Source organism: Cervus canadensis, chromosome 7 (genome assembly GCF_019320065.1).
Source record: "Cervus canadensis isolate Bull #8, Minnesota chromosome 7, ASM1932006v1, whole genome shotgun sequence".
Lineage (NCBI taxonomy): Eukaryota > Metazoa > Chordata > Mammalia > Artiodactyla > Cervidae > Cervus > Cervus canadensis.
Window position 1 is genome coordinate 5,602,020 of NC_057392.1, and position 20,595 is coordinate 5,622,614.

Sequence of the window (20,595 nt, forward strand, 5' to 3'; positions counted from 1 at the left end):
TCTTTACTGTGAGCTCACTGTCCGGGCTGTACGTGGGGCTGCGGTTATCTGGGAAAGCAAAGGAATGAACCCCAGGGCAGCCCCACCCACAGCGCTGAGCTGGGCTTGCCAAGCCGGCAGGTCCCCTACCCTCTCTCTGCCACCCTCCATGGCCATCATCAGCCGCACTTTCCAGACGATGACACCAACGGGAAGGACAGAGAGGCCCCAGCCAGGAATGGCAGAGCTATGATTCAAACTCCGGCTTTCTACCCGACCTCAGAGCTTTTCCCTCTGTTCTGCGGGGTCCCCAGAATGTTCCAGAGGTGGAGAGGTAAGCAGGGACCAGAGTCTAATGAGGGGGAGCCACAGAGGAAGACCCTGGAGCGTTGGCCTTTAACAATGTGGTCGTGCCTTCAACTTTTGAGTTAGAAAGCCCTGCAGGCCCTCATCCACCCAAGTGCACTCCGGTCGTGCAGAGCAGAGTTGTCGGTACCAACTGAGGTCACCAGGAGCACTTTACAAACAATCGGGCATCTCTCTGAGCCTGGAGAAAGGATCGCACTAGGCAGATGGAGAAGATGGCATCCGGGCAAGGAGCCATAGGCGAAAGTGTGGAGGTCAAATCTGCCTGGTGAGATGCGGATGCTGCCCTGAGGATGAGGGGCCAACTCTTGTAACAGAGTGGTAAGAAGCCAGCCCTGGTGAGAGAGGGCACACAGTAGGTACATCTCCTGGAGTCTGCCCTGAGAAAGGGGTGCAGCAAAGAGCCCCCACTCCCCAGGGCAGAGCCATCTGTACTCCCAGAAGGCTGAGAACATGGGCCCCAGAGGGGCTGATGCTTTTCCCATGTCCTCTGCTGGACATGTCCTGGGTCAAGAGAGATACTGCCCAGGGTTCTACTGGGGGTGGTGAGGATGGGTAGCATGGGGACTGTCTCCTCAGACACCACAGAGCACAGTTCCCCGGGACCCCTCCAAACAACCTGGGGGCAGCTGTGTGCCTGGCATGCCACCCCTCCAGCTCCTCGGATATGTAAGGTGCCCCCACTGTCTAGTGAGGGCAGCTGGGCTCAGAAGGACTCTGTGTCTGGTCCAGGTCACAGAGCTCTGCAAAGCCCAGCCCTGAGCCTTCACCCAGAGAAGTTCAGATCTTCACACTGAGGCTAAGCAAAGAGCGCAAGGAGCGTTTCAGGCATTGAAAAACCTCACTGGGATCAGATGGGAGACACCAGGGGTGAGAAGGGGACCTTCAGGACACTTGAACCTGAGAATCAGACAGATTAGGGCCCACATTCCAGTTCTGAGTTTCCCTATCCATGAAATGGGGGTGTTAACATGACCTACCAAAAAGGAGTTAATGGGATTGCATATACATATCTAAAGCATTTCTGGGGCAAGGAGGTGTTCAGCAAATGTTTACTTTGACTTAACTTCATGAACACTTCCGTCAGGAAGCCCACCAATGTGTGTCACGACAAGTGGCTCGGGGGGTTCAACTCCCCTCTCTATGTTCTGTGTGTGCTAGTGGGGACTTCATGAAACGCCAGAGCCAGACCTGAGCCATGAATCCATCCAGGGCTGGGGTGCAGTAGGCAATCCATTATCCACAGTCAGCCAGACATGTCACCTCCCAGCAAGGAATGCAGATGAAAGTCCATTTCATCATGAAATTAGACACCAGGCTACTTCCTGCCAAGAGCACCCCAAGTACACCCCTGCTGTGGCCTCTGGCCTCTGGCCTCTGACCTCTGCCCTTGGTTTGTTTATATGCTGCAGGGCTGGGGTCAGAGCTGAGAGGAGCCCATGGGTTGAGAAAACAACAACCAGATCCAGGCAGACACACACGTGTGTTAGGGACAAGGAAAACTGTTGGAGGACTCCCAGGGCATGACTACAGGCCAGCAAAAGATCACCAGGTCAGGAGGAAGAAGCAAGAGCCACGGTCCCTGCGCGGCAGCCACCGATGCTGCTCTGCCCAACTGCAGTGGGATGGCGCCGACAGAAGCCCCCTGCCTGCAGGGACGAGGGAAAAACACCACCCTTTCTCCAAAGAGCCTGCTGCCTGAACGGAGAGACAGGACAGACACCTCAGACAGACACCTTAAAACCACCACTGAGACAGCTACGATTACAAGTCAAAGCGAACCATCAACAGCGTCTTGTGAAGCAGTCTCTACCTTGATCCAGGCCACCATTTACAAAGGGCTCTCCAGAGTTTGTTTTATTTCATCTCCATTAACAACCCTCTTTCTCATTCCTCCCCTTTCACCCACTAGGAGGAGGCGGCTCAGCTGGCTCAGGGATGCCGCAAGGACACAGATCTAGTAAGGGGCTCTGCTGCGCCCCCAACCCGTGCCTGGGGGTCCTGGGTTCTTGCCTCTGTTGCAGCTGTCCCTCCCCCCAAGAGAGCTCCTGACCCCTGCAGTCCCCTGGCCCTCCTCCTTGCATTCCTGGCATACCTCCTGTCAGTGGCCCCCTCCTGGCTTTCCCCACCCAGGACTTACAACATTCTTTACGGCTTCCTGGTCCTCCTGCTGCTGCTGCCTAGTTGTCCGGGGTCCTTCCTGACCCCCATCCTTGAGTTAGGTCCTGGAATATAGCTCATGGGAGAACTGAATCTCCTCGCAGCGCTGGAAGGAAACAGTGGCCTATGCCCTCTCCATGGGGCTCCCCAGTCCTCCCAGTGGCACTCAAGAAGGACTGCCCACTAGAGTTTGGCATGATGATGGAAATGGTCTAACCTACCTTGTCTGACGTGGTAGTCACCAGCCACCTGTGGCTTTGAAGTCATTGAGTGTGGCAAGTGCAACTGAAAAACTGGATTTTTAATTTGTTTCTAATTAATTTAAACTTAAATGTAAATAGCCACACCTGGTTGGTGGCTTCTGTATTGGACCAGAGGGTGTGTAAAGTCTGTCATCCAAAAAAAATCAAATGTGCACTCTCTGGATATTAGATAGCAAAGAATAATGGAGACCCTTCCAGGTTATCTTGTCTAACCCTTCCTTTTTGAGATGGAGAAACAGAGGCTCAGAGAGGGGAGGTGACTTGCCCAAGGTCACACAGCTGGTTGTCAAGCTGGAGCAGCTAAGCTAGGTTTTCTGGCTCCCAGTCCCCACTCCCTCTTTTCCAAACACCTCCCAACAACCAGTACCTGTACACCTGGGGCATTACTGCTTAGCCATCCATACCCCCTACTACTTGACTGCACCCCACTCATCCAAGAAGCCTCCTTCAGGCAGGAATCCTGAGCAGCTGACTTCCAGCCAGTGCTGGGTTGATGGCAAGATCGACTGCAACTGGGAAGCTTGTAACACACACACACACACACACAATCATTCCAGGGCCCATGGATTCAGCAGAGGAGAGACAGCCAAAATCCATGTTTTCACACTCTCCCTGAGGAACACTGAGGTCAGGCAAGTGTGCTACGTGACCAGCTCCAGGACTCCCCACAACCAAGGGAACCAGCAGGTTGGACCTGAGCCAGAAGTACCAATCAGAGGGCTGGGGGGAACCTCTATCTGCACCTGAGAAGCGCTGAGCCCATCGGAGACTCTCAGGACTTTAAACCAAGACCTGGGAAGACAGCGTGTTGGCTAATAGTGAGCCGGAAGTGGTCCGAGACCAGGAGGTGGTGTCAGGGCCATGGTGAGCTAACCCCAAGGGATGCCCAAATATTGAGGGAACAGAGAAGACACAGGAGAGGTGGGGCACAGTGGGACGGGAAGGGGTCTGGGGGCAAATGTGCAGCGAAGGCAGTGGTGGGCTGCCGGAGAGCATCCCATTTCTGGGTCCACCCACCACTTGCACCACCACACACTTGCCTCCTTACCCGAGGCAACCTGGATCCCTCCTGAGGATTGGAGGTCCAAGGGAGCCTCAACTAAATGTCCCCCCATCCCCCACATTCTCAGGGCTTGGCCCCCAGGTGAACTCTGAGTGGCCCTGGGCTGTGACTCTGACCCCTGTCCCAGCGGAAGCCACCCTCAGAGAAGATCCCATGTGGGCCTCCCAGCAGGGACTGAACACAGACAGAAAGCTATCGTCCACCTTACTGAACACCAGGGCAAAACTGCTCTGATCCTAGGACACCCCGTGGGTGCATTTTGAGAGAGAAACATCAACCAATAGGACAAGATCTGGAAGGCGGCTGTGGCTTCTAATGGATTGACTCGGATGGGTTCATGCTTCTATTCTAATGACTCCACCGCCGGGAGGACCACATCTCTGCTGGGGTGGGCTGCCTCATCAGGTGTGGTCCCGGGGGCCCAGGATGGGGCAGCCTGTACCCGGTTGGGGGAGGAGCGGGAGGAGGGGGATGGGGCTCCCGGCAGGCGGGTCACGACACAGGGCGCGCAGCTCTATTTATAGAAAGTGGCTGCTGCGAAGGATGAAGAACTGGGGAGAACCGGCTCAGCGGTATTTTCCAAGCTCACGCTGTCTCGGCTTAATTTCATCCCAAGCAAATAAATCATTAAGGAGGCACCGAGTCCTGGAAGATCTGATGAAGAAGGGCCATTAAACGGCACAGCCTTAACTTGAATTATGGAAGGCCTCAGACAAGCAGCCTTATTAGTGTCTGGGCTAAGCCGTAACTCATGCTAACCGCCCCCTTGCCTTAACCAAGTGACGAGACAGGGAGGGTCAGCCGGCTCCCCAGCCACAGGCACAGCCCAGCAGGCTGTCTGCTCTCCCCATGTTTTAAATACCCTCCTGCAAACATGCTTACTCCATCCACTGCCACCCCAGCTGCACCCACTCCCATGGGCAGGGGTGATGATGGATGGCCTGGCTGCTGGTGTAAGGGTGTTCACAGGCTGGGGCCGTGGGAGCTGACGACACCAGCGTGGGGAAACCCTTCTGATGAGCACCCAAGCGCCAAGGTCTGGGACCACCCACAGAGCCACGGAAGACTCACATGACCCCGTGCGACATGGAGGTGAGAGGTGTGGGTTCAAATCTGCAGGCTGGCTGTCTCCCAAGCTCCTGCCCTGAGCAGGCTCTTCATCTCCCCTGGCCTCAGTCTCCTCACGTGGGAAGTGGGATAGCGACACCTTCTCATCCGTGGATGAAACGGGATAACGTGAATGGGATGCTCACGAGCGTTGGCAGGGGCCTGTGGAGGTTTAAGTCAGATGATGCACCCGCTGTGCTAAGCAGCATCTGGTCTCTTGTAAGTGCTCACTCGAGGGCTGTTTAACGCAGAGCTGTTTCTATTTGCAGTAATCCCTTCCCAAAAGAAGTTGCCCTCACGGGAAATCCATGGATGATAGTGAGGATTCACTTGGGTGCATCTCGCTGGCAACTGTGAGAATTTGGGTCTCAGGACACATAAACTGAGTCCCGCAGTGGTTGGGGAAGACAAGGACATGAGGGAAGTGGGGTGGGATGGGGAAGGGGCTTACGCAGCAGGCACAGCTGGGCTGCTGGGAGCAGGGGTGTGGGGGGTGGTGCACAGGACTGGTCCTTGCATCAGCCAGGAGGGAGGGCGGCAGGCAGAGAGCCAGACTAGGCAACCCTGGGTCTTGCTGGGGCCAGGGAAGCGGGCCATTTCCAACAAAGAAAAGAGGTCAACATAGGCCAAGGGGATTAGCTGGGCTGCAGGATCAGAGTGGGGTTAGGCAGGGGGAGGGGCTGGGGAGGAAGGGGAGCGGGGGCCTTGCATGTGGAGGCCTTGCCCACACCCCCAGTTCACTGCCCCTCCCAGTGGCACCCACACCAGTCGCACCGATGCCCATTGTCAGGGGCGAGAACAGGCTGGCTGTGCTGTAGTTGAGGGTGTTCAAACACAGCGGCAGCTGCTGACACCCGCTTCAGGAAACCCTTCTGCTCAACAGACTGCCCGATGCCTCGTCATGAGCATCACCAGGAGCTCGTCAGAAAGGCACAGCCCGGAGCCCTGCCCAGACCTGCTATGTCAGAAGCTGCTTTTAACAAGATCTCCAGCTGACTTGAGTGCACACAAAGGTCTGAGATGCTCCGCTGACAGCAAGTCTATGGGAAAGTCCCAGCATCACACCCACTGTACAGGTCTGAGAAGTCAGGAAACCTACGCCCAGGCCATCCAGGTCGTCAGTGGAGAGGTCACTTACGTCTGGTCCTGACGGCGCTGAACCCCCTGGTTCAGTGATCTGAGCAGGGGTGGTTCTGGGTCTGAGCAGGGGTAGAGTGTCTGACATGTAGGAGGCACTGAAAGGCCAAGGAGGGTCTTGCTATGGGTGGGGGTGGGGGTTGGGTAGCACCTATTCTAAACTCTACCCAAGCTCCAAAGGCCCTTAACCCCCATCCATCCTCCTTCTCCTAAACTCCTGTGTCCTCCTTCATCCATGTTGGGTCTTTCAATACAGATTCATAAACCGCATTGAATCTCACCCTCATGTTTCTGGTGAGGTGCATTGCCAAGCGGGCATTGGAGGTCTGGGTTTCAGCTCTGGTTCTGCCACTAAAATTATCAGGTGACCTTGGGTAACTCCTCCTGGCTCTCTGGTCCATTCAGCCCCCATCTGTAAAATGTGGGTCTTGCACGGGCTGTCCAATGGCACGTTCCAGCCCTAATGCCCGGGGTGGGAGGGGGGCTGCTTTCACCCCCTGCCAGTCCCTAAGAGGTGAAGACTGGCCGCCCCATCCCTTTCCCTTTCCTTCAAGGACCAGTAGCAGCCAGTCCACAGCCAGGCCAAGCAATCATCTGTTCGGAGGCACACGCTGCCCCTCAGGCCCACGATCTCACAGCTCATCTCTGCTGAATATACACGTGGGCATAACTGGTGAGGCCACTGCGTGGTTGGACATCTGTGTTGAAAACATGCTTACCAGGCAATTCACCACTGGAAGCTACAGAGTGCGTGAAGCAGACACTTTGGCTGGAAACCTTTAAAACTGCTCATAGGGAAGGCTGAGCACTCCCAGCTCATTTGCAACAAACTCACAGTGGCCTCTGAACCTCCGGTGGCATTTCCATCATGTCTCTCAAAGAGAAAAGAGACAAACTTCCTCAAACCTCCCTTGTGTGGAATCCATCAGTGTTCACAACGTGGACCCACATTTAACAACAATCATTACTTCCACATCTAATAACACTAAAGAATTTTACCAACCTATGGGAGGTGTAATAGTTGAAACTGGTAATTTTTAAGCCCACCTTTTTTAGTACTTACTATGTGCCAGGCACCAGTCCAGTCACTTTCTGCATGTGACCTATGAACCTGGCGCCTTGTGGCAAAGTAAATTTCTGCTACTATTAGAGTCAGGACACTATGGCTCAGGGGTGGTGACTTGGGTCAGAGCTAACTAGCAGCCAAGTCCTGACCGAATCCAAAGCTGGGAGATCTCTGAGCCGCAGCTCTTCCCACGACCCCAGGCTTTGCACCCCCCACCAAGACAGATGACAGCAGCTCCACGGTGGCCCACGGTGACACTTGTCCCAAATGGGCCTGCACTTCAAAGCTCCCTTCTGGGATTTCCCAGGCGTTCCAGTGGTTAAAAGTCCATTCTGCAACGCAGAAGACGTCGGTTCAATCCCTGGTTGGGGAACTAAGATCCCACATGTTGAGGAGCTAAGCCTGCGTGCCAAACCTAGAGAGTGAGTGTGCTGCAGCGAAAGATCACTCATGCCACAATTAAAACCCGATGCAGCCAGATAAATAAAGAAATAAACATTAACAACAACCACAAAAAGTTCCCTTCTGCAGGCAGGACTTACTAGTCATGAACCTACTCATGACTATGTTAAGTGTGAAAAGAGCTCTCAAAGCAGGGCCACATTGTCTGAGCGAAACCCTTTTGTTCAGCTGAAAGTCTGTTCCTTTTTGTGGAAAACAAAGGGCAGGGGCCAGTTTCTGAATGCTGAGACCCTGAATTGAGTTTCTGGGCCATCATGCAGCCTCTGCTTGGCTTGGGTACGGGGACAGATGTGCGGTGCATGACGCACAATGAGGGGTGGAAATGGGTCGCTCCGGGGTCAGGCTTCAAGGGGGCGGCAGCTCTGAGCCCTGCTCACTCCCTTCCAACCAACTATGACTCCAGTTGCACTGCAGTGGAGAAGAGAAAAGCTAAGCAGGTGGCGGGAGCTCAGCTCAGGACAGTAACACAGGCTGCTTGAGCACCTACTATCTACTCTGCTACAGGGGTGGCTGAGGAGACTAGGATGCACTTCTGGCCTCAGAGAACTGCAACTTTTAGCAGGAGCAGCAGCAGCAGCAATAACAAAATAGCAAAACAGCAGAACAAGAAAGTTAAAAAAATAAATAAGTAAAATAAAACAGAAAGCATGTTGTGGTAAGAAAGACATGTTTCATTTCTTTACTTATTTTTGCCTGCGCTGGGTCTTCATTGCTACCTGCAGGCTCTTTCTCTAGCTGCAGTGAGCAGGGGTTACTCTCTAGTTGTGATGTGTGGGTTTCACATTTTGGTGACTTCGCTTGTTGAGGAGCACCGTTTTTCAGGTGCACGGGCTTCAGCAGTTGCAGCACACAGGCTTAGTAGCTATGGCTCATGGGCTCCGGAGTGCGGGCTTAGTAGTTGTTGTGCTCGAGCTTGGGTGTCCTGGGATCTTCCTGGACCAGGGATGGCGCCTGTGTCCCCTGCACTGGCAGATGGATCCCTAACCAGGGAAGCCCAGAAAGACATGTTTTAAGAGTTTCATTCTGCTATTCACTGACTGGAGAGAAACTACTGTTGTTTTTCTGAGTTTCCATTTTCTAACTATAATAATAAAATAATGAAAGGTAAAAAAAAAAAAAAAATCAGCAAAACACACTTTCTATGGACCTGCTCTTGGCTGGAGAAGCCCCATGGACAAAGGAGCCCGGCTGGCTCTAGTTCATGGGGTTGCAAAGAGTCGGACACGACTGAGTGACGAAGCACGGCAGAGCACACGGATCTGCTCTGTGCAAGGAAGGGCCCAGTGGTCTCACGGTACTGACAGACAGCCCATGTAAAGATTGACTGAACTGACTGAATCAAATGATCAAAGTCCAACCATGAGTTTGAAGCCATCTTAATACAAAATTAAAGCAACTGTGCTATATTTTAAATCAGACACCAAATCATTCATAAGCATTCATCAGGTGCCAAAGACAAGCTCAGCACTGGCACAGCTCAATGGGTAACACAGGAAATACTGTAATATCAAAGGCTCCCCTCCACCCCACACCTAATGTGAGTCGCGTGCTGGCACACGCTGCATTTCTGCATCAACCTTAATATTCACAGCAACTTTGCAAGGTATATCTAATTATTCCCACCTCACAAAGGGGAAAAACTAAGGCTCAAGGATGCCAATTAGCCAGCAGGGGTAAGAAATAAACTTCAAATCAGGATCAAAAGTTTACCCTCAAAGACTGGAAATTACCTAGATGTCCAAAAGTAAGGGTCTAGATAATCAAATTATGATACAACCATTACACAGAAACCCATGCAGCTGTTAATAAGGAATGAGGCAGCTCTACGTTAATCATATTTAAAAAGTCACCAAGATCTACTAAGAGGGGAAATGAGATGCAGAGCAACATTCACTGTATGATCATGCTGGTGTGAAACTCCTGCAAGGACATGGGGAAGAGTGACAATAGCGGTTGCCAGCAGGAAGAGGCTGGGGAGCTTTGGGATGGGGTATTTCACCAGACAGTCTTTTGTAACATTTAAATTTGTTGTCACATGCACCGTTTACCTTTCAAAAGTAAATGCACACATATTTTTAAATCCCTCTGGGGCTTCCCTGATGGTTCAGTGGTAAAGAATCTGCCTGCCAATGCAAGAGACACGGGTTTGATCCCTGATCTGGGAAGATCCCACATGCCAAAGAGCAACTAAGCCCACTCCCCACAACTATCGAGCCTGTGTTCTAGAGCCCAGGAGCCACAACTACTGAAGCCCGTGTGCCCAAGAGCCTGTGCTCCACAACAAGAGAAGCCACCACAATGAGAAGCCCGAGCACCGCAACTAGAGAGTAGCCCCCACTCACCGCAACCGGAGAAAAGTCCTCGCAGCAATGAAGACCCAGCACAACCAAAAATAAATAAAATTATCTTAAAGATAAGTAAATAAAGTCCCCAGTCTGCCCGTTTCCCCACACATGCCTCCTGGGTGACCATTTGTGCCCTGGGGAATTCACACCCACCTGGAGAAAGAAGGCACACACATGTGGGAAAGTAGTGAGTGGAGTGAAGCAAGAGGAGGACTCAGTATTGAACTGGGGGCTCAGGGGACAGAGCCATGGGCTGAGGGCTGGGGTGAGATAGAGTCAGGGCAGAGTGATAGGGCACTGGTCAAAGGGGAGACCAGGCCTGGACTTGAGTCAAGAGGGAGGAGAAGCAGAGTCCGGATGTCAGGGCGGCTAGGAGGACCACACCACCGGGAGACACATGGGAGTCGGGCAGGAAGGCTACGAGTACAGAGCAGACAGCTCTGGCAAGGGGACAGTGTCCTTGCAGTCATCCTGGTAGAAAACTCTCTCTGGCCTTCATCAATACCAGAAGCCTTGGCTGGCCGCCAGGGCTTCTTTGCTGAGCTGTTGCACCAATAAATACTTGTTGGCAGATCAATTAAACCATCTAGGAATGACGTCTGGAACGACAGTGTCCCTGGCTCAAGGAAGGTGGACAAGCCCTCCCTGCTCATCAGGACTGAGATGCTAGGGGTTCCCATTCCCCATCCCCCAGAAAGTCAGTCCTGGGCTCCGAAACCTGTTCTTTGGAACCGGTAGGCAGAGTGGAAGCAGCGCTGGCTCAGGTTGCAGGAGGCAGGGTGCAGGAGTGCCCCGGGTTTCAGTAAAGCCTGCCAGTAGCTAGTTGTGGGGCCCTGAGCCAACTCTTCAACTCTCCAAGGTTCAGTTTCCCCATTTATAAGATGGGGATAATAACAATAACATTGCCTCAAGGTTCACTGTGTGGACTGAAAAAAAAAGTGAGTAAGACACTTGGCCCAGGGCATAGAACCTAGGTGGTACCCCTCCAAACATAGAGTTACACGACTCCCAAATCAAAGCTTCTGTGTCTGGGGCCCTGCTCCTCTTCCTGGGTCACTCATGTATTACTTGTGTGTGCATGTTAAGTCACTTCAGTTGTGTCCAACTCTTTGGGACCCCATGGACTATAACCCGCCAGGCTCCTCTGTCCATGGGAATCTCCGAGCAAGAATACTGGAGAGGGTTGCCATGCTCTCCCTCCAGGGGATCTTCCTGACCCAGGGATCGAACCCACATCTCTTATGTCTCACACTCTGGCAGGCAGGTTCTTTACCACTGAGCCATCTGGAAAGCCCTCACATACTACTTACCACCCAAGAATTCCAAGACAGGAGACAAAGCGGTTCTGTCAGGCCTCCTGGCCGCCAGCATGTGGAAGGAGGAGCCGGGGGCCAGGGAGCAATTCCGGAAATCATCCTGGAACAGATTCCAAAGGCCGGGCCCACCCCAGGGACGACCCTCACAGCGGTTGGGATGCTTTCAGTGACATTCTCCTGTGAGCGACCAAAGCACGCCTGATTCACAGACACTGCTGGGGCTGTCTTTATGCAAAACTTTTCAGAGCATCCTGCAGAGCTCTGTGCTAAGCCAAGAGCTTTGAGGGCTGGAGGTGAAACCAATGGGAGGGACAGATTCTCGGGGCCTCCTCCAAACTCACTGCCAAAGGAAAGGGTTCCATCCTTTGCTGAGTAGCCATCCAGCCCGATGGAGCAGCCTCTCCTGTTCCTTCCCTTTTATTGGTAAATATCTGTACAAGGTACCCCCTGGACCAGCCTGCCTCAGTTTGATCCTGTTATTAGCTATGTGACCTTGAGCAACTTACTCAAGCTCTCTGGGCTTCAACTTCTTCACGGGAAAATGAAGATGATCATACAGGTTGTGAGCTATAAAGAGTTGTTACAAGGATTAAATGAATTAAAACGTACTTAGAATCTAGCCCAGCCCACACTAGGTACCAGAGAAGTGTCGGTTACGGGTGATGGTGTCACTGCTGTTATTTGGCCCCAGACACAGGTACCTTGAGCCAGCTTGCCAGTTTGCCCGGCCTCGGTTCTGTGCTTCTCAATTCATTCAGATGGCAGAGTCCCTGGGCATCCTGTAGTTCTTTACTATAAACCCCCCACCCCAGATGCTGAGCTGTTTTGCTCCAGGGTGTAGCTGAAGAACACATCTGTAATAGGAAAATGCTCTTCCAGGAGCTCTTGGCCTCCACAAACACATACTTCAGAGTCACAAGCAGTTAGCTCTTTCTAAGTCTTGCTTTTATAGTCGTAAAAATTAAAAAACAGAGAAAATGATGTCCATTAACTTCCTTCCTACATATTGGAGGAGAAGGCTCTATTGAGGCCACTTTGATTTTTATCCTTAGGTGAACCCCCGGACCTGGCCCAGCTCACCTAGTTAATCAAAGCAGTGAGCAGCAGTCGCTGTGGGCTTGCTCTGTGCTGGCAAGCTTTACCACAGCTGTTTCACAAAGGAGAACACTGCGGTCCACAGGGAAGAGGTAATCCTTGTCCACGGCCTCCTGGTAAGTGCTGGGGCCAGACTCTAAGCCCATCTTTTCTCCCCACCGTGATCCTGTGGGAAATCAATCCATCCCAGAGAGGAACTCCGTCTGCCTCTCTGCTCCATAACCTCTCTGTGACTGTAGTCCTCTAATCCCCTGGTCAGGGCTGAATTTAGGGACCTGCCTTCATGTCCACAACCAGTGTTGCTCAGACTTCTCCTCATACTCAGAAATCCATCTTGGGTCACCCTACCTGCCCAGGGACTCTCTAGGGCCAAACCCCTCTCAGTGTCCAGGAATCCACTGGACTTCAGCCCAGGTTACTAGCTATAGGCATTGCACAGTCCCCTCCCCACCAGTCCCTGTCAGACTCCCCTCGGCCTGTCCTTTGTTGGTCTACCCTATAGTCAGGTCTCGTCCCACTGACCATGGGTCTTTCAAAGCCCAGAAAAGCTGAGCTCCCCCTTTGGCAATCACACCCTGCCCAAGATAGAAAACATCACTCCTATCTGAGAAGAGGCCAACACCACAGTACTCAAGTCAGTCCTGTTACCCAATGGGAAATGCCCACGGCTCATATGACATGACATCCCAGCCTTCCCTTGCCTCCTGGATGGGCATTCTAGCCTCTGCCAACCCGAAAAAAAATCACTGCCAAGGGGAAGGATGGAACATTCCAAATTCCAGCCTCACCAAGCGTCTCCAGGCACCTGAAGGATCCACAAGCCCCAGATGCTCGGAACACAAATGTCCTTTCCCATCCAGACTCTGCCCTCAGCAGAACATCAAGGCCTGAGTGCTCTTGATCCTATCCTGAGTGGGGGACCCACTACCTGCAACACTGTTAGCACCTTATTGCCAAGCTGCCAAGTCACTTCAGTCATGTCCGACTCTGTGCAACCCCAAAGACGGCAGCCCACCAGGCTCCCCCGTCCCTGGGATTTTCCAGGCAAGAACACTGGAGTGGGTTGCCATTTCCTTCTCCAACACAGGAAAGTGAAAAGTGAAAGTGAAGTCGCACCTTAGCTTGTAGCTAAAAATGAAGCAGCAGGTAATACCCAAGTGGAATCAATAACCAAGGGAAGGCCCACCTTGGGGGCCCAATTGTTGGCTCAGGTAGTTCTGCTGGGTATCAATGCTGTCCTTTCATCCCAGATGTCATATTATTGGTGCCACTGCATGAGATTTCACAGCAGCTATGAAAGGGACCTGCTACTGTTCCCTTTTACAGATGAGTAAAAATGAGGCCTGAGGCATTAGAGTGGCTCACCAAAGACCCAAAACCACTGAGCACTGAGGATGCAGTGGGAAATGAGGCAGGTCAGAACCCAGAGCCTTGGTACATCAAGGCCACCCTTCTAGTCCAGTGAGCAATTCTGGCAAGGAGATTTCCCAGTTCCATTTTACAAGAGTATTTGTTAACAAAAATAAAATTTGCTGTTGCTGTTGGTTTTCTCAGCACTGGGGTTTGCCTGGTTACCACGTCACCCAGCATTCTCCACTAGGCACTGTGGTGACTAAGCTAGCCCATCTCAGGATAAATGTTCATCCTTTCTTTATCTAACCAGCCAGTCAGAGAAAAAACAGAACAACACTTTGCCATTCAATGTCAATCTGAGTCCAACAACCACGGAAATGAAATGTGAGCAAAAGTGTCGCCAATTAAACCACAGAGCAGAGCACAGCAGCCACTTCCCGATGGCCTGTCACCCTTGAGAATGGTCAGCCCACCTTAGCTTGAGCCAACGTCAATTTTACTTGAGTATAATCTTGTCCTTGACCTCTTTTCTGGAGTGTTACTCTCAGTCCCTCAGCTAAAGTGGGAGCACGGGAAAAGAGTGGGCTTCAGAGCTGAGAGAACTGGGTAGGCCTGGGTTCTTGTTCTTGGTAAGCTCTGCTCTTCAGTTTCCTCTTCTCTGAAAGGGGGCAGTTATATCTCTGGTTTAAAGTTAATAAGCTGGAATTCTGGCTTTAAATGCCCACCTCAGGAGCTTCATCAGGGGTATGGCTTCATAAGTCAAGTGGACAAGGTATGTGCAAGCCCACAAGTGCCCGACTCCAGGCTCTACTCAGCCGGGATTCCACGGGGGGCAGACAGTCACGTGCACCTCTGTCCAGGGGCCACCCTGCCTCCCTGAGTGACTCCCTCCTAAAATCGACAACCGTTTTTGTTACCAGGGTTTTAAGCTAGCTTCACAGGATGACTGTGTATATTAAATGAGAGAAAGCCTTAGAGGTGTCAGGAGTCAAACCCAGCAGCCTGTGGGCTTATCTGCAACCTGCAAGGGAGTTCTGTTTGTCCACATGGTGTCTTTAGCAGCTGCCAATTTGAAAAATGGGAATAGTTCACACAAAATCTAGATTGCTGGGTCCTCTGGAAAGAAGTCAGAAGATTCCACAACTTTTGGCTCTCATTCCCATGAGGCAATAATCAGAGAGATGCCTAAGAGATAGTTCAGCAGGAAGACCTAGATTTGAGTGTTCAGCCCCTACATACAGCAGGTATTCAACAAATGATAGTTACTATCATTACTTATTATTTATCAGTAACTTGAGTGCAAGAGATTCAAGTGCAGAGACTCTGTCTTCTACTTGTCTCTCTTCTCCTGCTGTGAACTTGAAGCCAGGTACACAGGAGACATCATTTGGCACAATCCTTACAGAGACTGGCTTCTCTGGTGGTTCAGACGGTAAAGCATCTGTCTGCAATGCAGGAGACTCGGGTTCAATCCCTAGGTTGGAAAGATCCCCTGGAGAAGGAAGTGGCAACCCACTCCAGGACTCTTGCCTGGAAAATCCCACGGACAGAGCAGCCTGGTAGGCTACAGTCCATGGGGGAGCAAAGAGTCGGACATGACTGAGCAACTTCACTTTCACTTTACAGAGACTGAAAGGTGTGTGACTGTCACCGACAGTTCTCAGCACTGCCCTAAGCACTGCATGTTTGTTCTTGCTGTTCAGCCGCTCAGTCATGTCCGACTCTTTGCGATCCCGTGGGCTACAATGTACTAGGATTCCTGTCCTTCATCCTCTCAGGGAGCTTGCTCAAACTCATGTTCATTGATGTCATCAGTGATGCCATCCAACCATCTCAGGCTCTGTTGCCCCCTTCTCCTGCCTTTAATCTTTCCCAGCATCAAGGTCACTTCACATTATTATTATCTTATTTGATTTCTCATAACAACCCTGAGCTGGATTACTATCATTGAGTCACTTCTGCAGAGAGAGAAACTGAGGCACAGCCCAAGATCACCAAGTGAGCAGAAAAAAGTCAAGATCCAAACCCAGGAGCCTGGCCTCGGGGTCCACATCCTCACCACCAGTCCATGCCGCAGGATGATCCCAAGTGCTGACGGCGGATGGGGCCTCACCTGCTTCCCCTCCCCCCCATCTCTCCTCCCTATCCAGCTCCATTAGGTAGGGACAGGCAGCCTCTGGACCCATCCCTGCCAGCCCCCAACCCCACAATCCCCCACAGCAGGCTGCACTTACGGTCAAGGCCATTGATGTAGCGCATGGTGACTTCGCAATGGCCCCACACGGCACTCACCACCGGGTAGAGCTTCTTGCCCTTGAGGCCACGGAAGGCCACGCCCAGGTACTGGCCGTCCACGATGAAGCTGAGTGTGCCCTCGTCCATGTCCAGCACCACGAGCAGTGAGTCGGGCAGCGCAAAGGCCTCCTCAGGCCCCAGGAAGGCGGGGTAGGCCACGCCGGGCCGGTTCTTGCCGTCGTGGTAGAGGCGGCTGCGGCCCAGGTCCCAGCCCCAGGACTCGGCGTCGCTGCCCACCAGCGCGGTATAGCCCACCGAGTGCAGGGGGGCCCGCGCCGTGGCCACGCCCACCACCGCGTGCGTGCCCCGCTGCCGCGCAGGCCAGTGGATCTGCCAGGCGTGCAGGCCACGCGCGTGGCCCACCTTCCCGCGGATGCCATCCGTGCTCTGCGCCACCGGGTGCCGGTGGAAGGTGAGCCGGTCGTCATCCTTGACGAAGACGTTGAGCGAGCGGTCCTCGGGGTTCCACGCGTGCCTCAGCTGCACCGCCAGCCCCGCCGCCGGCATGTCCAGCAGCTGATCCAGTCGCGCCGGCCGCCCCGGCTCCTCTCCCCGCAGCTCGCGCTTGGCCGGCCGCAAGGCCGGCTCCCGCACCTCCACCGACTTGAGGCTCCCCGAGAGCTTCTGGCCCATGGCTCGCTGCCGGGACGGGGCCGCTGCAGGCCACCGCTACCTCCTGGGAGCTTCCACTCCCCGCAGCCAGGGATGGGCCACGGGGCTGGAAACCAGGCGTCTGGACTGGACACGCCCACAGCCTCCACAGGGCTGGGGCAGAGAACCAAGCTCCTGGAAGGAAGCAAAGGACATGGGTTATAACAGCAGCCTCAACAGCCATCTATGCCCATGCCTTGGCTGGGCCCTGGGCATGCATTCATAATAATAACTAATGAATAGAATGATATATGACACTTATCTAGAACTCACCATGTGCCAGACACTGCTCTAAATGATTCACATTTATTAGTTCATTTAATCCTTAAACCCTCCCAATAAGACATTCATTATTATTCCCATTTTATAGATGAGAAACGCATAGGTCATAGAGGAGGTAAGTAATTAACCAACGTCCCACAGTTAAGAGCGGCTGAGCCAAGATCCACACTGAGGCCATCTGGCTTCAGAGTTTGTGTTCTGCTCTTGGAGAAATCACAGGCTATTTTATTTTAGAAATAAGAACTGAGCCCAGAGAAGTTGTGATTTGCTGAAGATCATAGAGAACCCCAGTGCACTTGGTCCCAAGAAACAAGCCCTAGGCCCTAGGTAGGGGGAACAGGATGCTCAAGACAGGGGCGCTGGAGATGTTTAGGGAGTGGTCCATTGGTTCCTATCCTTGGCTGCCCTGGGGAGCTTAAATAGCATCTAAAGTGCAATCAGGCTTGAGAAGCTAGACACTGAGCAAAGATCCACCAAGGCCACCCAGGGACAAGGACAAGGACATAAGGCAAGCATCTGAGGATAGGGTGAGGTCTCATGGTAAGGTGAATTGGAAGCAGGGTGATGAGAGCTGGTGTTCAGGCTCTGGAGCCACAGAGAACTATATGTAAATCCCTCTCTCCATCTCTTAGTTGTGTGTCCACAGGAAGGTTCTCTTAGCCTCTCTAAGACTCCAGTCTATAAAATGGGGATAAAATATTCCCTCCAAGTGGTATGGGAAGCTAAGAGACAATATCAGAAGCCAAACCTGAGACTCTGCCGGCAGATTTTCCTTTCTGGCTCTATCTTCTGGACATCTTGCATGTACCCCTTCCCCTTGGATGGGCAAGCTCTGTCTTTGAGTGCATAAACCCCATTAACAGCATTGACCCTGGACAGCCTCCTCTGAGACAGGACCCTGGTTTTTAGGGAGGAGAACTTGGCCACCATCACTAAGAGACCAGCCAGAGTCCAGGGTTCTTGGGGTGTTTGGATGGACCCTGGGTGTGGGGAGAGATGGAGAGCTGAGCCTTGCAGCCCATCTAGAGCAAAGGCATGTGTCTTCCCTTCCCTGGTCTGAGAGTTGCTGGGTTCAGAACACTTTCCCCTGAGATAGACCAGGAGGCATTTTCCATGCCCTGCTCTGCCTGGCCACGCCCTCGCACCCAAATAGTGGTACAGTCCCAGCCAAAGTGCCATAGGCACTAGCTGCAATAGTGTGCATTGCTTTTTTGAACCTTCTGATTTTATTCTCAGCTCCTATTTTCTTTCTATTGTCAGACCCCAACTTCAGCTCATGCCAACCTTATCCAGAGAGCTCTGGCTAATGTTTAACCTAAGGGGATACCAGCATACGTAAAAATATGCAACTAGACATTTCTAAGATAGCAAAATAGTTACTCCTCTTCATATCCAAAATCACCCAAAATAAAGGAGAAAGAGAAACGGGAAGGCAGATTCTATCTTCAGCAAAACTAGAACACATTTGTAATCCAAACCACAACTTATAAGGAAAGGCTGCCAAAAAACCAGTTAAGAGCTGCCAAAAGCAGTGAAGATCAAACGAGGTGTGAGTAAACACCTACAGAAGACACCTGTGGCTGCAGATCGCTGAGGAAGATGGCAGAGTCAGCCAGTAGCTGGCACTTCCTGAAGGAGAATCAAGACCAATGGGTACAGGGTCTGTGGTCCAGTGATGGGATCTGCCTCTGACACTATAGGGAAAGAAGAGGATGGGACTAACAGAGAATACTACCGTCCGCCATCTTCACAGGAAGCAGTCTGCTGGTGAGGCAGAATAGTAGAAGGGCCTGGACTGTGGGAAGCCCATGGCTACAGATCCCTACTGACTGGGTAGAAGCTAGAACAAATCATTGCCACAGGCCTATGAACAAAGTTACCATGAACCCAGAAGCAACCCTGCTCTCCCAAAATACCTCATGGCATTTCATTTACACACACCACCTGCAAAATGCTGATCAGGAAGGTCCACATCTTCCAAAGAGAAGCAGCACATGACATAGTCAAAGATACTGGAAAAGAAAGAAATGAGGAAAAGAACAGGAAAAGAGACGGCAAACCAAGAAAGCTCACCAGAAGAAAGCTGTCACAAAACAGACAAAAACTGTGACCAAATTTGTAAATTAATTTTACAATCACTTATTTCATAAGGGAGACAACTAGTACAGCCTTCAGAAAAAAAAAGATTAAATACATTTTACACGGTTCAAAGGCAACCTCCAGAAGAACTCAAAATAAACACAAACCTTCCCAATTGTCATAAAAAACACAGCACAAAATAAAACAGACCATACACTGAAAGATTTTGCTTTAAAAAGCAATAGAAGCAAAAACACAAAGACATAAAACTAAGACCAAAATCCTATATATATATATATCAATGAATGGCCATAGGAAACTCCTAAAAAGAAAAGATTTTAAGGTTGGGGAACAAGACAAAACCTTCAACCATACGCCGTGTTTAAGAGATACTCCCAAAGCAAAGTAATTCAACAATGTTGAAAATAACAGGAAAAGCAAATATATACCAAATAAGTGCAACCTCAAACTAAGCAGGTACTGTAACCTTAATATTAGGCTGCTGCTGCTGAGTCACTTCAGTCGTGTCCGACTCTGTGTGACCCCATAGACGGCAGCCCGCCAGGCTCCTCTGTCCCTGTGATTCTCCAGGCAAGGACACTGGAGTGGGTTGCCATTTCCTTCTCCAACTAAAGTTAATTAAGGGTAAATGATTGTAAATGAGACAAAGAACACTTTATAACAATGAAGAATATAATCCACAATTGAAGACTAACTACATTAAATAACAACACTAAAATTCAAAGCTACAGAAAATACAAGGAAGATCAGATACCCAGTAGAGGCAGATGATTTTAATTCACCTCTTTTAGCTCATGACAGATCAACCGACCAAATTAAGTAAAAACATAGAAAAACCAAAACTGCATACTTAGTAAGACAGACTTAATTTATGTATAGTAGTAGTTAGTGGAAGAAGTTTAGTTGTTAAGTCGTGTGCGACCCTTCTGACCCCATGGAGCCCACCAGGCTCCTCTGTTCATGGGATTCTCCAGGCAAGAATATTGGAGTGGGTTGCCATGCCTTCCTCCAGGGGATCTTCTCAACCCATGAACTGATCCCATGTTTCCTTCATTGCACGCAGTCTCTTGCATTGCAGGTGGATTCTTTATCTCTGAGCCACCAGGGAAGCCAATTAATGTATATGTATTTCTAAAAGAGTTCCCATATATTAGGCCACAAATAAAACCTCACCCCAAAAGCAGAAATAATACAGAATCTAATAATACAGAAAAAAAAGCTAGAAATTAATCACAAAATTATGGCTGACAAAATTCTATCTTTGGACATTTTTAAAAACTCTATTTTAAACAGCTTGGATCAAAAGGAGACCTATATAGAAATTGAAGAGTATCTAGAAAATAAAATATAGAAAACATTCCATATATTAGAATCTGAGGGATCCTATTAAAGTAGAGCTCAGAGGAAATCATGGCTGGTGTACTCTTATTAGTGTATGAAGAAGAGTGAAAGTATATAAATTAAGCATAATAAAATAGAAAAAGAAAAAGATCTAATAAAAAACCAGGGTTTCCCTGGTGGCTCAGTGTTAAAGAATCTGCCAGCCAATGCAGGA

The 20,595-nt window shown here is 51.1% G+C and overlaps 1 protein-coding gene across 1 annotated transcript in view; it reads right to left on the reverse strand.

The window, feature by feature from the left end:
• SPSB4 (splA/ryanodine receptor domain and SOCS box containing 4) overlaps positions 1-20,595 on the reverse strand; it is a 90,426-nt gene that overhangs the window by 59,680 nt on the left and 10,151 nt on the right. The window contains exon 2 of the mRNA XM_043474259.1: positions 15,947-16,793. Coding sequence (XP_043330194.1) covers positions 15,947-16,640 — 694 coding nt within the window. The 5' untranslated portion in view covers positions 16,641-16,793. The remainder of the gene's footprint in view (positions 1-15,946; positions 16,794-20,595) is intronic.